Raw genomic sequence first — 14,165 nt, forward strand, 5'->3', positions numbered from 1 at the left:
GAATGAGTCATTTGGGAGGGAGTGGCTGAATCCTGCACCAGGAAGGCCAATTCCTGTTATGGTGAGGGAGTGTCTTTTGTTGAAACTTAATGGGTCTTCCTAATTTGGCTGTAGCTGGATTAGCACAGCCCCACTCGCTCTCGGCATCTTTTGCTGGTGTCAGGCGCCATTACAAGCCTACCATTATACTGTTGCAAAACGCGGCATGACACCTTTTACTAGCGAATCCCAACACGTAGAACCGACACGCACCTCACCGCACTCCAAGGGCACACACTGCTTATCCGTAGCCAAGGCGATCGTGCATTGGTCGACGTCCCTCAGTGCTGTGACGGTTGTGAGGTAACTCGAAAACCGCAAGCGGTCACACGCAACACAGGCCAAAAAAAAAAAATGGTTCCTTACAAACTCCCTCTTAAACCTGGCCATTGCTCAGGGTTGCGTACTCCAGGGTAGTGTATCGCACTGCTGCGAAGTTGTAGCGACGCCTGTCTATCGAAGCTCGACCGACGTTACTAATGGGGTAGCGTGGCGTTGTCGGCGGGCTGCAGGCATCTGGTAGATCAAGGCGACCAAGCAAGGGCGAGACGATTTCTAGTGCGAAACTTGCACGGTTTGTTCAAAGGTTGGTGAAAGAAGATGAGAAGAGCATGAAGTGTATAAAAGTACATTTCGGAGCCCCTAAATAGGCTCTCTACAATCGTGGGAGTCCCTCCCACGATTCCTTGCTTCCATCGACGTCACTCGACCGGCACAGAGTAGGATTGGCGGAAAGAGGGCCCCGCCTCCGGTTATACCACGCCTCTGGTGGTACCGTGCCTCCTGGAATTGTAGACTCTTGTCCATTTCTTTTGCGCGTTGTTGTTCGTGGAAGTTCTCCTGTAGAGTTTGACCATTCGAGGAAAGCGTCCCTCTAAAGTCGCACACACACACACAAAAGTGGCCTGTAAACACTGCGGGGCTTCCGCCAGACCGGCAGACACTCGAAATGGTCCTGGTGAATTAGGAAGTCACGCTTCATTTCGACGAAGAAGGTCGGGTGAGGGAAAGTCCTTCCTGCACGAGGAGCGGGACGCCAACCATAGCAGGAGAAGTCATGCCTCATTTCGACGAGGCATGGTGAGAGAAGGTCGGGTGAAATTCCTTTCTGCGCGTGGTGCCAGACGCCAACCGTAACATCCGGTGAAACGTTCGAAGTTTGCGGGATCGGGGCCGCATGGACGGTTCGCATTTCTTTCCGCCTCGCGGGCAGCATGCTTACGGGAGCGCCACCACGGGGGAGCGGAACGAAAGGAGATACGCCAGCCGTTGGAACACTGACAAAGTTAGGGCGGTGCGAACGTAGACATGGCCGACGCGAGTCAAAGTGTACTATCTATATTTATCAGCTTAACATCAGATGCGGGTTGTATTTGGACTTAAGATATTAAACTTATTTTTTTTGCAAGTTGGCGGAGTGCTTAAAACCTGCGTCGCCTCCGCCGCGGGTCGGCCCGTTGTTGCATTACCTCGGGATTGGCCCCTGTATGGGGACAAGGGTAGTTCAAGGGCGCGTTACAGGTCCCCGAGCCCACAGAGGTGTGTGTCATTGAGCTTGGATCCTTTTCCACTATCACGAGGATCGGCCCACATGATTGTTTGTTTTTGTAAACATATCGGACACATCATTTTCCAGATCCTAGCCATAGACAGCTTCGCTGTAAAAATACTCTGAGGAGCGCCACATGATGGCAAGTGAACTATATGCAATTGGTTTCATTCAGCTGCGGCTTATCATTCTTGTTTTAATCCTTGGGTCAAGCTACGTGAAACACCCTGTATATCCCTGTATAGTTGCTGAACCATGTATCTTGACTACTTCCCCATTTAAAATTGATAATAAAGGGAAAATCAGACATCCACCCGTTCGTAGCGACTGCTATAAAGGAAACTCATTCGGGTTCCTTGAAAGAAAAGCCTCGCGGCCGAAGAAAAATTAATCCTGGTCCGGGACTGGAACCCGGGACCACTGCCTTTCCGGGGCAGCCGCTCTACCATCTGAGCTAAGCATGCGGCAAGCGGATGGCAGGGCGAAGTCGAATTTATCGACAACTCGAAGATTGTTGTTAGAAAATTCTTGTTAGAATGCCCCCGTGATTGGTCTTCGGAAGTATTCTTTAAATAAATAAATAAATAGTAACATTAACCTACATAAATAGCTCTAAAGAGGCGCTGTACCAAAGCGATACGCAAACATTGCACGACGCTACAGACTTCAACTGTGTGCACGAGGATGAATATTTTTCAAGCTTGTATCTGTCTGCCGTAACGCCTTCGGGGAAAAGCGGGGAAATGTCTTAATAAAGCTGATTTCTTACATGGCGGGTGCGATGCTCTACCAATTGAGCTACCGCGGCGCTGTTTCCCCATCCACTTTCTTGGGTACTTATGTGTACTAGTAAACCCTGGGAGTGCGAAATGGGAAATGCGAAGGTTGTGGGTCCGGTTCCAACCTGCGGCAAGTTGTTTTTTCATCCGCTTTAATTTTCATTAAGTTATCGTTTCTTCATTCCATTTATGAGGCACAAGTAATTTCCCCTATGTGGTCCTTGGTGTCAGTGTTTGTTGGCTTCTCATGATATGACTAATAAAAATCGGGCCCCTCGGTTAACCCCCTTTCTTCTCGTTTATATATATATATATATGGTCTGTGTTTTCGCATCGGGGAAACTATCTGTAGTTGAAATGGAAATGTACAGAATAATAAAGAAAAGGGAAATGAAACTGGAAGAAAGATAATTTGTCGCCGGTACGTTGGGGCCAAAAACTCATTATTTTCTAAATTTCCACTTCAACTACAGCTAATTTGCCCGACGCTTTCCTTGGCTTCATGGTTGGTTTTCTATGGACATGATTAACAAAAATCGAGCCCTTTGGTTTCCCTTCTTCCCTCCTTCATTCATAGCGGGGGTCTTGAATCTGGCAGCATCCTTGATTTCATTAGGTAGCATACGAGGGCTTTTTAGCCATGTGACAGCTCTCCTAAGTTCAGGTGTTACGTGACGCCATCGGGCAAAAAAGGGATGTTTCACATTCGCCCGCCATGGCTTTGAGTGGCGCTGGCTAACGCTCCCAGGGCTAGATCTAGTAAAACATAAATACCCAAGTTAGTAGACGGATCGGTAGCCGTCGTTGTAGCACAAATGGTAGTGCAAGACACGCGAGATGCGAAGGTTGTGTGTTCGGCTCTCACCGAACACCGAAGAACACACTTGGGCTTCGGCGTACGGACTGCGGGCGAGAGCAGGGAAGAAGCAGCCGAGAGAAATAGGCATTCTGGCGTACGGTCAGATCTCTGTTTCTTTACAATGGCGCCGTCTACGAAAACGCAGCCTAAGGCCTTGTCTTTAGGACTAGTCCTAGTGGGACCTCGCCCTCCCGGGTGGCTCCTGCGGTCAGGGAAGGCCGTCCACGCTTCCCTTGCCACGAGGAGTTTCGCAGCAAGGAAGCGCCTGAGCAAGGCGAAGATGAGTATACATCGATGTCGAAGGACAAGGACGGACAGAAGGACTAGTATAAGTCGTGTAGCTGGCCTATGCACGCGTTTCCTTTGAGGTGCACTTGCTGCTGGTTTTTTGCTTGGCGCCAGGGAAGTCGCGATGCTACGATCGCGTCGCTGTCTCAGGTTAAAGTCACTGTGACGCGCTATGACACTGGAAAAGCCCTCCGTGCTCAATGTCTCCGCCACGTCCTAACCTTTGATCGCCTCCTGCGTGGGACGTGCCTTGGCGACCGCCTGGGGAATTCCCTTGGAGCATCGCCAAAGACCCGAGAGTTGCGGCGGCTGAGGCAGCAGCGTGCGCTGCGGTCGAAGCCGCCGTCGTGGCTGCGCCGATGACAGCCTTCACCGGCTGTGCGGCAGTTGGCACTGCGGGGCTCTGGAACGGACATGGAGGCGAGGCCGCCAGCGAAGGCTTCAGCGCCGGGCGCAGGTGGGGAGGGCCCGTAGAGGGCGCGCTGGCTGCGAGGAATGAGAGATTGACGTTGCATACCGCAAAGGGCTCAGAAAGCGCGCACCCTATACGTAAGTCAACTGCGCCTTTAACGCGATTGCGTAATACGGTTCCTTCACAAGTTCTGGGCATTTGGGGCAATCATAGAAAACAGCCGGGATCAGATAGCTTTTAGACAATTTGTGGGCGTAGGAAAATAATTTAAATAGGTGAAAGAGGAGGAGGAGGAGCGCGGTGGTCAAAGAGAGGAGGAGGACTAGGTAGACACAGACGACTAGGTCGACGTCACGGGACAGGGTGGTACCATCCTGTCCGATTGCTGGCTGCAACAGTCACGTGGCACCGATGGCTTCATTCGCGGCAAGCGAGTCACAGAAAGAGTGATCACGTGCGCTTGTCTGAACGTAATTAGTGCATCACAGAGATACAAATTTAGAGAAAAGCACACGTAGATGTATGTCACAGCGGCTATTTACTTCATTTGAAAAGTTGTGGGGCCTCGAAGGGGCTCAAGGCTGCAGTATACTGCAGCATTCATTGCTAAGGAGTCGACCCGCAGCAGGATCAGAACCGTGGCTTCAGTTTTGACAGCAAGTTTCATGAAACACACCGGCATTAATATAGGCGATGCGTGGAAGGTTTGTCGGCTGAGTTTGAAATGAACCAAAGCTATTGCGACATGACGATTAAGCTGAATAAGCACTAGGCGTGGATATGCTGAATGTTGGGTGCGTTGGTATCGCGTACTTGCCGACAGATCACGCGATAGCCACGCGACAGAAAAGATAACGCATATAGTTACACAGAAGGCTGCGGTTTTGTGTGTGTGCCTTCTCTTGTGTTGCGTGGTTATTGCACCATTTGTCTGTAAGTGCTAGGTAGACGCATGAATTTCTCAATTTCGTCGCGCTATCTACTTCTCGATAAGCAGCCATAGATAGCATTTTCTTTTCCTTCGCACCAAATGTGCTATCTTAATGGACTGTTTGTTTCAAATACTTCATCACCCTCCTTAACTAGAATGCCATCTACACGCGTTCGAGCCCTGTCACCCCTCTATCGAATATTTTCGCGTTCTTGTGAAGGGGAGGAACTGGCTCCTATCACTTTCACATCGCTTCCTTTCATTATCGCTTGTATGACTCTGGGCGAAGCCCTTAGCTCCTTTCACGCCCGTTTTTTTAGCTTTCGATTTTCGACATCATAATAAGTTACGCTGAGGGAGCACAGTTACGCAGTGATGACTTGGGAGTTTCGGTGAAATGCGCTATTCGCAACTTTTGTTCTCGTTTCTCGCGAATATAGCGTTCGCTATGTATACAGTTGGCCTAAGTGAACGTTCTCCTTCACTCCTTCTAAGGCTTCGTAGCTAATGTTCCTAATCTTCGCTTACCTAACAAGTATTCCTCATTACTGTAGTTTTCTGCACATTCTCTCACTCACCCATTCATCTATACGTCTGTTCAGGTCCCGAATATCTTAAACAGCTATCTCTACGTGTGAGTAGCATGATTCCTCCTACCTTCCACTGGTTCTGCTGTCGCTCCATAGCTAGGCGTGGCCATAGCGTCTAGCCTTGCCAAGCGTGATGATTGGTTAGAGCCTGTAAATTTCACCAAAACTGGGATATCAAAACCAGTGGCCGGTGGAGACAGGTTGCGCGTCCTCCTCCTTCTTCTTCTCCTTCTTCTACAGCTTCCAGGATTAGAACGCGCCTACAATAACGAGCTATGTTGAACTGGGACTATATTGAACTGGAACTGTTTTCAAAATTGGGACTAACAAATCAAGGTTTGAATCCAGAAGGCTTTTAAGTGAAGCTTTCTTTGCCTCTTCCTTCCACTTTGAAGTTGCTGGCTGCTGCTGAATCGGCGAGTGTACAACTTGGGGCACACAAGATATGTGAACATTTTTGGCCAATTCCTCGGAATCGTTATGTGCCACTGGGTATGTGGGCGATCAGGCAAGCATAAAAAGAGAGAAGACGGGAAGAAATGGGCAATATAAAATTGAAGTAGGTGGCTGCAGAAAAGTGAAGTTGGCAACAGAAGCAGCCGAGTGTGGAGATAGAGAGAGAGAAACCATTTATTTCTGAGATGGGGTGACTTCCTCGTAGGGTGCAGCCCTTAGTTCAGAGCCCCATTGGCTCACGCCACACCACGTGCACGCCGGATCAGCCGTCGCTGCTCTGGCAGGTCTAAGCTCTGGCAGGTCTAAGAGGCATCGCGAAGGTCAATGCGCCCGCTGCTGCTCCCGCGCTTCGTCACTCCAACGTTTTGACAGCGCGTTTCCGCAGTCATCGACTGATGTCTGTTCATGTTTGCTTGTTAGCGCGTGAAACCATATTTGTTAATTTAGTTAGTCCGCTTATGGTTACAAGTTTACGCGTATACGGCCAATAAAACTGCTATCCCTACTTCGTATAGCTGTCCACTAGTTTGCTATCGCAATCGATGCCTCGCTTTTCCGGCGAAACGGCGACATTTTACTTGTTTCCTCTCTATAAGAAGGGCGTTGGACAGTTTCTTGTATTAGCTGCATCTGGTCCTTGAGTCAAAATGTCACGGCGCGACTTTAGATTGGGACATAAGCCGAAGAACAAGAAAGGCTAATTTTATTAGACGAGTACTATATACTCATTGCAAAATGAAAACAAAGAACAAAGCAAGAAGTGCAGCACAGATCAAATACCAATTAAGTATACGCGATAGCAAGTGATGTACATTGGCGAAATTCGAAGATATGTAGCGAAAGTATATTGAGAGAAATAACACTTTAGTCCGGTTGATATTCCCCTAGAGGCTGCGACATTCCCAAGCCATTCACAACACTCGTGTTCTGGACGGCTTGGGAATGTTCTGGACGGCTTGGGACGGCTGGACCACCGGTGACAGGGGGCAGCCATATGAGGTCCTCCCGCTCGGTCGTCCCGTCGGGGTCAGCGGTCACCGTCGGCCTGTGCACGTGCCCGGCGGCCGTTCTGTGTCCGACAGGTGCGAACAGCAGCATGTAACCCAGCACGCCGAGCAGGAGCAGCCCGCACAGTACGCTGCACGCCATGCACGCCGTCTGCATGGGGTTGCCGACCGCGCGCAGAGCGTCCCACTTGCGCCTGTCCCTGGCTGTCAGCGAGCTCGACTTGGTGGAGGCTTCCGGCTCGGTGGTCGACGGTAGCCTGCGCTCAGGTTACGAGAACGCGCGGCATGTAAGGCGCATTGGAAGTGCACGTCTATACCGATCACGCCCTGCAATGTTTCCTGCTGCCACACACCTCGATCCCCCTTATGTAATGAATGCCCCATCGGGGTCATTAAAGGAAAATAAACGATGATGATGATGATGATGAAGTCGACGTGTGTCGGCAGAGAGATCGCGCGCGAGGAGGGATTTTTCAGGTTCAACTTTGAACGGAGCTACGGAGGACGAGGACAGCAGTCGAGGACGCACACCATCGCTGACTTACGACACTTGATTTCGACAGAAGACACGTACAGGGTGTATTCTTTTTTTGCGGCTGCACCAATTTTTTTAGAAATTGCTTGTGGCTGAGAATACAAATATAACCCTTGATCTAAATTACTCCATGAGGCGGTCATTACTTCTACGAGAAATAAGAATGGTTAATTCAATCAGTAATGTAATTACGCTAATTACAGTTTTAATTCATTCCTTTACGCCACATATTTCAATCTACGAATTATAGCCGCTGAGTCTGCGCGGCGTATCCACACGGAACGAATTCTCTGGATAGCACCAGTTCCGAGATATTAAATATCACAGTGTCCGTCAAAATGCATTGGTGTTCCATTTACTTTTGTGCTGCAATGCATAAAACAGCGGTTTCTCAAAGAAGTACCTGGAACGACAATTGCTTTCGTCGGACACTTTGAAAATTAATATCCTGAAGCTGGTGCAGTCCAGAGAATTCGTTCCAAGTGGCTGGTTGTCGGCGCGCGAAACATGCAGTCATGTCGCACGCTAAGTCGGTGCCTAAAGCCTAGAAATTTTTCACAAATCTTTCGTCTCATAGCGATGTCTTGTTATCTCTGTTGCTAGGCACAGAAAACTTTACGATTCCTGCCCTCACTTCTGAACATCCGAATTTATACATACTCGAAATGCTACCTCTGATGAATGGTATTTTGAGAACTACGCTTGCAAGTGTTCTTTCACTACGGCACGCACAGCGTTTAAAGCGAAGCTTAAAAAAAAATTAAATTATGGGGTTTTACTTGCCAAAACCACTTTCTGTTTATGAGGCACGCCGTAGTGGAGGACTCCGGAAATTTCGACCACCTGGGGTTCTTTAACGTGCACCTAAATCTAAGCACACGGGTGCTTTCACCCCCATCGAAATGCGGCCGTCGTGGCCGGGATTCGATCTCGCGACCTCGTGCTCAGCAGCCTAACACCATAGCCACTGAGCAACCACGGCGGGTAGGGAAGCTTTGCCTCTTCTTGACACTTTTCCACTAGCGCTGCCGGTGCAGCTGCTGCTGCTGCTGTTTTGCACGCCGCGTCGGGAGGGGGTTCAGAGGGTGCGTATAGACCGCTTCTTTGGGTGAGGAGGATAGGGCGCGCGGAGAGCCTTTCCTCCTCTCTGGCTTGGGCGATCCGGCGCGGCGCTGCTTGAAAGTATTGCTGTCGCGTGCTGCGGAACGATGTCGAGGTGTTTTAGATCGTACTTTGTGAAATTTACGCCATGTTCGTTCATATAAGGTCGTCAGGGAAGTCTTTCGGTGCATCGGTAACTACTGTAGGCAGAAATATGTCTTGGGGGCGCAAAAATGTGAGGCGCATAATCATCCGCGGTGTACGCGCATTATCAGTCGCGGTGCGTGTACGTGTTGTTCACTATTTTGCTTGTATCGATTGTAATTCAACAAGGAAAACCGGCGTCTCTGTATTACCAGCATTAAACGGTAAATCAGCTCACTGTCTCATCATTTGGCGAAGGGAGTAAAACATAAAAGATAAGAGCGCATGCTCGTGCACGGCCAACCTAAGGCAACCACGAAACATCTGAGCGGCAGGCGCCATGAAATGTTTGTGATACAATGGCATCTTTCTCACGCATTTCAAGTCTAGTATGCTTGAAATTACCATATGTCTACGCTAGCGTTGCTGCATGAGGCCCATGGCGCTGCTCAACACAGCGATCACTGCGGTTGGTGAGCCAGCACGATACATATATAAGCTGTGTGCTTCGGCATTGCCTTTTTGGCCTGTATACAGCCATGTTATATGAGAGGGTTCACATTAAAAGAATGCGATGACAATTTTTGAGCGCAATATTTCTGTAATACGTGTGAGTGCGTTGTAGAGAACTGAACGAACACAACCAAAAAAATAATTCGGTTATCATCCTCTTTCTCTAAAGAAGCAAGAGAAAACGGGCTAACGCCGCACAACGTTTATAAAAAATGGCTGTGGCTTAGCTAAGGTTAAGCCCAGGATGCGAAGCATACTAGCCTTTATTTTAGTTGTTGAACTACTGTTTAGCCTGGTGAACTGCTGTTGCTTGGCTATATTTGGTTCGGCTAGACGAAGAAACAACTCATGCGTTACTCTGCTTCGCCTTCAAGAGTGGAACGCGACAGCGTTCCCGTCGACCCGCCAAGGGGTGTAAGACAATGGGCTACGGCGCAGCGACTACGCGCCCCGCATTGGACGCGGTGAGCGTCGAGCAACGCAGCGTTCGGCGCGGCAACGAAATGTGCGCCTGAGCAAGCGACGCACGCCTGAGCCTTAGAAACAGCTCGTTTCTAAGGCAACACCGCCTTCACTAGAGGCGCTTTTGTACCGCTTTGAAGCATCGTACTCGTGGATCAGTGGTAGCGTCTCCGTCTCACACTCCGGAGACCCTGGTTCGATTCCCACCCAGCCCATCTTGCAAGAGTTGAGCCAAAGCCACCTAGAAAATCAGTCTCTGTAGCACGCCGCAACCTTCGCTTCTCTTTCCAACGAGCAGCTCTGTCTCCAGGAGTCATCTCACCTCGTGAGTGTCTAGCAGAGGCAAGCGCAGCTGCTTATATACCGCCGCGACGCCGCGAGCGACGGCGCGACTTGGAGCCCCGTTTCTCCTCTGTCGTGACGTCATGGTGTCACGTGGTATTAAAGGCGACACCGCCGCGCCTGAGGAGATGGGTTGAGCTCTCGTAATATGCTTCGCATAATATATAACAGCTGATGCCGTATGCTTGGACCATGCGCTATATAGAACAAATATATCTGTAATCCAGCACCTACTATACTGCTTAGGACGCTCGTGAAGTTCGTAAACGGTCGCTTTGATGGACAAGCTGAATTCAGACTGTAAGGTATGCTGCTATTACTAGCCAAAACTTTTTTATTCATGGGTGGGAACCTCATTAACCCAACAAAGTAGTCACGCAATGTAATCTGCAGCGAACAGTTTTAACGCTTGTCAAAGTATAACAGCACAGCTCTTATAGTAGCAGAAGGGTACCTATACGCTGTTACGATCGTCGCGTATGTTTCGTGGCTCCTAAATCGCAGCTTAGAAATATAGGATAACACTGCAATAAGGTCACATTAGTGATTGGAGCATTAAGAAATACACAACTGATCTCCGAGGCTGATTGTAGGCTCAAATATGCGCGCATACATCGCGCTGCTTTTTCCGTCCACCTCATCGCCAGCAGAAATTCCAGCCACGACGTCTTAAAACACTTCAGCACGTCTCACAGAACCGTTTGCCACGTGGAAGACGCATGTCACACTAAACAGACCGCACGACTGCGAAAACAAACGCCAAAATCTACCGCCGAGCGTATACCTACCATGCAAAAGACCGCTTTCACCCAAGCCAGTATGGCGCTGCTCATAGGCGGCGCCACTGCGTTCACAAAATGGCGGCGCCTACGAAAAAACGGTCTATACACGGAAGGAGAGTGGAAGAGGGGAAAGGCGACGCGAGAAACTGGTTTGGACCTTTCTACTACGTTGTGAGAATGCCCCCTGGAGCTCCTGTGGATGGAGTGAACAGAGTTAAACACGCCGGTCGGTTGGGCGCTGTGGTACCCGCCAATGTGGCGGTCTGCGTGGAGGGTCCCAAATCAAGCAGCATCGTTACCGGGGATTGCTAGCAAGGTGATTACCACATGTGGCTACAGGCTAACGACGATATCAGCTCCTACAAACGCTTAGTCCCAACTCCGTATTCACAGACGTTATACGGAAAGCTCTTCATTGATACACTGAACGGAGTACCGGACGGCCCTTAAGTTAAAGAAGACACCGTGCCTCAGTAGCACTTCTCAATTATTCCTTCGATGAGTTGAGAAGCAGCCCCTGATGCGCATTCGAGTAGACGCCGAAAGCGCCCATGGATACAAAGCTTTCTCTCAAGAATCGCCGTGGAGTGCAATTGACGTTCAGTGTCCCGTTCAGTCGTGGATCGGCACTGCCCCCCACTTTATTTTTCAGTATTTTTCAGTGAAGCTGGGATTCGAAATGGAGGGAGGGACGGAATAAACCCTCAATTTAGAACCTTGTCCGGACCTCTTGCTTTGAGATTGTCATTACCTGCCAGACCTCGCCTAGGAGATTACGGACTTGCGGAATTAGAGTCTGGAGTAGAAGAGAGATGTGAGTGAGAGTTAACCAGTTAGCCAGGTGGAATGCAGTGTTGGGTGAATTGTGTTGAGCGTGCATGGTACCGAACTTTTGGCTATGGGGCATTCGCACAGAGTTTGGAAAATATAAGAAGTCCAGCAATGTTATGTGGCAGTGCAGGACTCATTATCTCAGATTTCCTGGGTGAAGTACAGCTGGTCCAGGGCAAACTCCCGCCAGAGGCGCCAGATTCATTTCATATAGCTACGACCGGTACACTAGTGTCACTGGAATTAAAGGATACTTATCCCTTAAAGCATTATGTTCCCGCAGAAAAATCGCACTGTTATGTTTGATACACAAATACATTCACGGCGCAACATAACACAAATTGCCTCTTCTAACCCAACTGCGTACTTCTATAGTCTCCGTAATCATAACAGACTCAACGGAATATTTGGTAGAATCAAAGCTTTTGATTCCTCAGCGTTGCCATAAGCCATTGCACTCTGGAATTATCTTCCTGACAGCCTTGTCTCCGTCACTAACCGTGAAACATTCCGCGATAATTTTTGCGCTCAGATTTTGTGGAGTTGTGTTTTAAGTATTGTACAGAAATTTTATAGTCCTTAGCAACGTTTATTTGTTCCTGTTTATGCTTTATGTAATTTTTTTTACTTCCTCCACATCACGCAATGTTCCTATTGGAACCTTGGGTGTACTTATAAATAAATAAATAAAAATGGCTGTGGCTTAGCTAAGGTTAAGCCCAGGATGCGAAGCATACTAGCCTTTATTCTTTTACAGCGTTAAGGAGCTCGTGTCGCAGAAAAGCCGGTGTCGTCGGCGTCGGCTCAAGCGTGCGTCGCTTGCTGAGGCGCACATTTCGTTGCCGCGCCGAACGCGGCGTTGCTCGACGCTCACCGCGTCCGATCCGGGGCGCGTAGTCGCTGCGCCGTAGCCCATTGTCTTACACCTCGACGGGAACGCTGTCGCGTTCCACTCTTGAAGGCGAAGCTTAAGCGTTCGCTTTGCAGCTGTTATGACGTCATATGGTAGCTACGCGGCCGCGCGCGGCGCAGCAAGGAAGAGCGTGGTTTTGCGGCTAGTATGCTTCGCATAATAAATAAATAAATAAATAAATAAATAAATAAATAAATAAATAAATAAATAAATAAATAAATAAATAAATTTGCGACAGTTGCTGGCCTTCCGGCTGTCGACCGGCGGCCTCCTTGCGCATTGAGAGGTACCCGATCGAAGTCGCCGCGACGTGGACTGCGCTCGACGCCGCGGTCGTGGCCATGCCCACCGCGCCCAGCAGGGCCCCGGCGGCTGTGGATGCCATAGGCAGCTGGACCGGCGCAGGAGGCGGCGCCGGCGGCTTCGGGCTAGGCTTGAGCGCCGAGCGCAGATGCGGCGCTGGAGCCGCGGGCCGCTCCTGGACACCACCTTCGCAGGAGAAGCGACCGCGCCGATTGTGCACGTATTTTTATTTATTTATTGGTACCTCAAATACCCCATTTGGGGTTTTACATGAGGGGTGGGCATATTTACATAATATTTTCAATAAATGCCTTGAACGATGAATGACTGGAGTGGTGCACCGCTTCAGTAGGCAGATTATTCCAGTCTTTCGCTGTTTGAATGAAGAAAGAGTTAAGATGAGCGGAGGTGCGAGCTGGAGGGGGATAAACAGCCTTTGAATGGCCATGACGGGATGAAGTGCGATGCGCAGGCGTGATGTCGGTCTGATGAAGTAGTGAGTGATAAAATTTGTAAAAGAGGCACAGTCTTGCTGTTTTGCGGCGCTGCTCGAGGGTTGGAAGTTTCAGAGATGATTTAAGTTTAGTAACGCTAGTGTGGTAAGAGTAGTCAGAATGAATGAACCTTGCTGCACGATTCTGTATGGATTCTAGTGCTGTTGCCAGGTTAGATTGGTGTGGGTCCCACACTGAGCATGCGTATTCTAGTTTGGGTCGAACGATTGTTAAGTATGCGAGTAGTTTTACTGAGTGCGGAACAAGACGTAGATTACGGCGCAGGTAGTTTAGTACACGATTGGCATCATTGCTAATGTTGCAAATGTGTGAGGACCAACTGAGGTTATTGGACAAGTTAACGCCTAGGTATTTATATGAAGTTACAGCACATATTTCCGAACCGGCGATAGTGTAATTAGCTGACATAAATGATTGGCGACGATGGAAAGTAAGTAGTGACGTTTTGTTGATGTTGAGGGACATTAGCCAATTATTACACCATGTTTCAATGACGTTAAGGTCGGACTGGAGGGCGCGAGAATCAGCGTCGTTAGTAATAGGACGATAGATTACACAGTCATCGGCAAATAAACGAATTTTGGAAGAACAACCTATAGGTAAGTCGTTAATGTATATTAAGAAGAGTAGTGGTCCCAGGACTGTGCCTTGTGGCACGCCAGAGATAACGGGTGATAGGGTAGACGAGCATTGGTTAGCGTAAACGAACTGTTGGCGGTTAGTGAGAAAGTTGCGTATCCATTGAAGAACATGAGGGTTAAGGTTAAGACATGATAGTTTTAGAAAGAGCCGTTCATGAGGAACCTTGTCGAAA

The 14,165-nt window shown here is 49.1% G+C and overlaps 3 protein-coding genes and 1 pseudogene across 10 annotated transcripts in view; 2 read left to right on the top strand and 2 right to left on the bottom strand.

Moving 5' to 3' along the window:
• The window catches only part of LOC135918628 (presenilin-1-like), a 40,900-nt gene that overhangs the window by 14,033 nt on the left and 12,702 nt on the right, over positions 1–14,165 (top strand). The gene's annotated exons all lie outside the window — the stretch shown is intronic.
• LOC135918631 (uncharacterized) overlaps positions 1–14,165 on the bottom strand; it is an 84,393-nt gene that overhangs the window by 1,356 nt on the left and 68,872 nt on the right. For 3 of the 6 annotated variants that reach the window (XM_065452259.1, XM_065452256.1, XM_065452260.1), the window contains exon 2: positions 3,736–4,000. In XM_065452259.1, the coding sequence (XP_065308331.1) occupies positions 3,736–3,930 (195 nt within the window). In that variant the 5' untranslated portion in view covers positions 3,931–4,000. Of the gene's footprint in view, positions 1–3,735; positions 4,001–5,514; positions 5,656–14,165 lie in introns of those variants that run through there. The other 3 variants (XM_065452258.1, XM_065452254.1, XM_065452257.1) reach the window with 2 other exon arrangements.
• LOC135918650 (U2 spliceosomal RNA) lies at positions 1,348–1,529 on the top strand (annotated as a pseudogene).
• LOC135918633 (uncharacterized) overlaps positions 6,590–14,165 on the bottom strand; it is a 50,379-nt gene continuing 42,803 nt past the window's right edge. For both annotated transcript variants that reach the window (XM_065452262.1, XM_065452261.1), the window contains exons 2-3: positions 12,824–13,022; positions 6,590–7,167 (exon numbers count right to left, since the gene is read on the bottom strand). In XM_065452262.1, the coding sequence (XP_065308334.1) occupies positions 6,768–7,167; positions 12,824–13,022 (599 nt within the window). In that variant the 3' untranslated portion in view covers positions 6,590–6,767. The remainder of the gene's footprint in view (positions 7,168–12,823; positions 13,023–14,165) is intronic.

Source organism: Dermacentor albipictus, chromosome 5 (assembly GCF_038994185.2).
Source record: "Dermacentor albipictus isolate Rhodes 1998 colony chromosome 5, USDA_Dalb.pri_finalv2, whole genome shotgun sequence".
Classification (NCBI taxonomy): Eukaryota; Metazoa; Arthropoda; class Arachnida; order Ixodida; family Ixodidae; genus Dermacentor; species Dermacentor albipictus.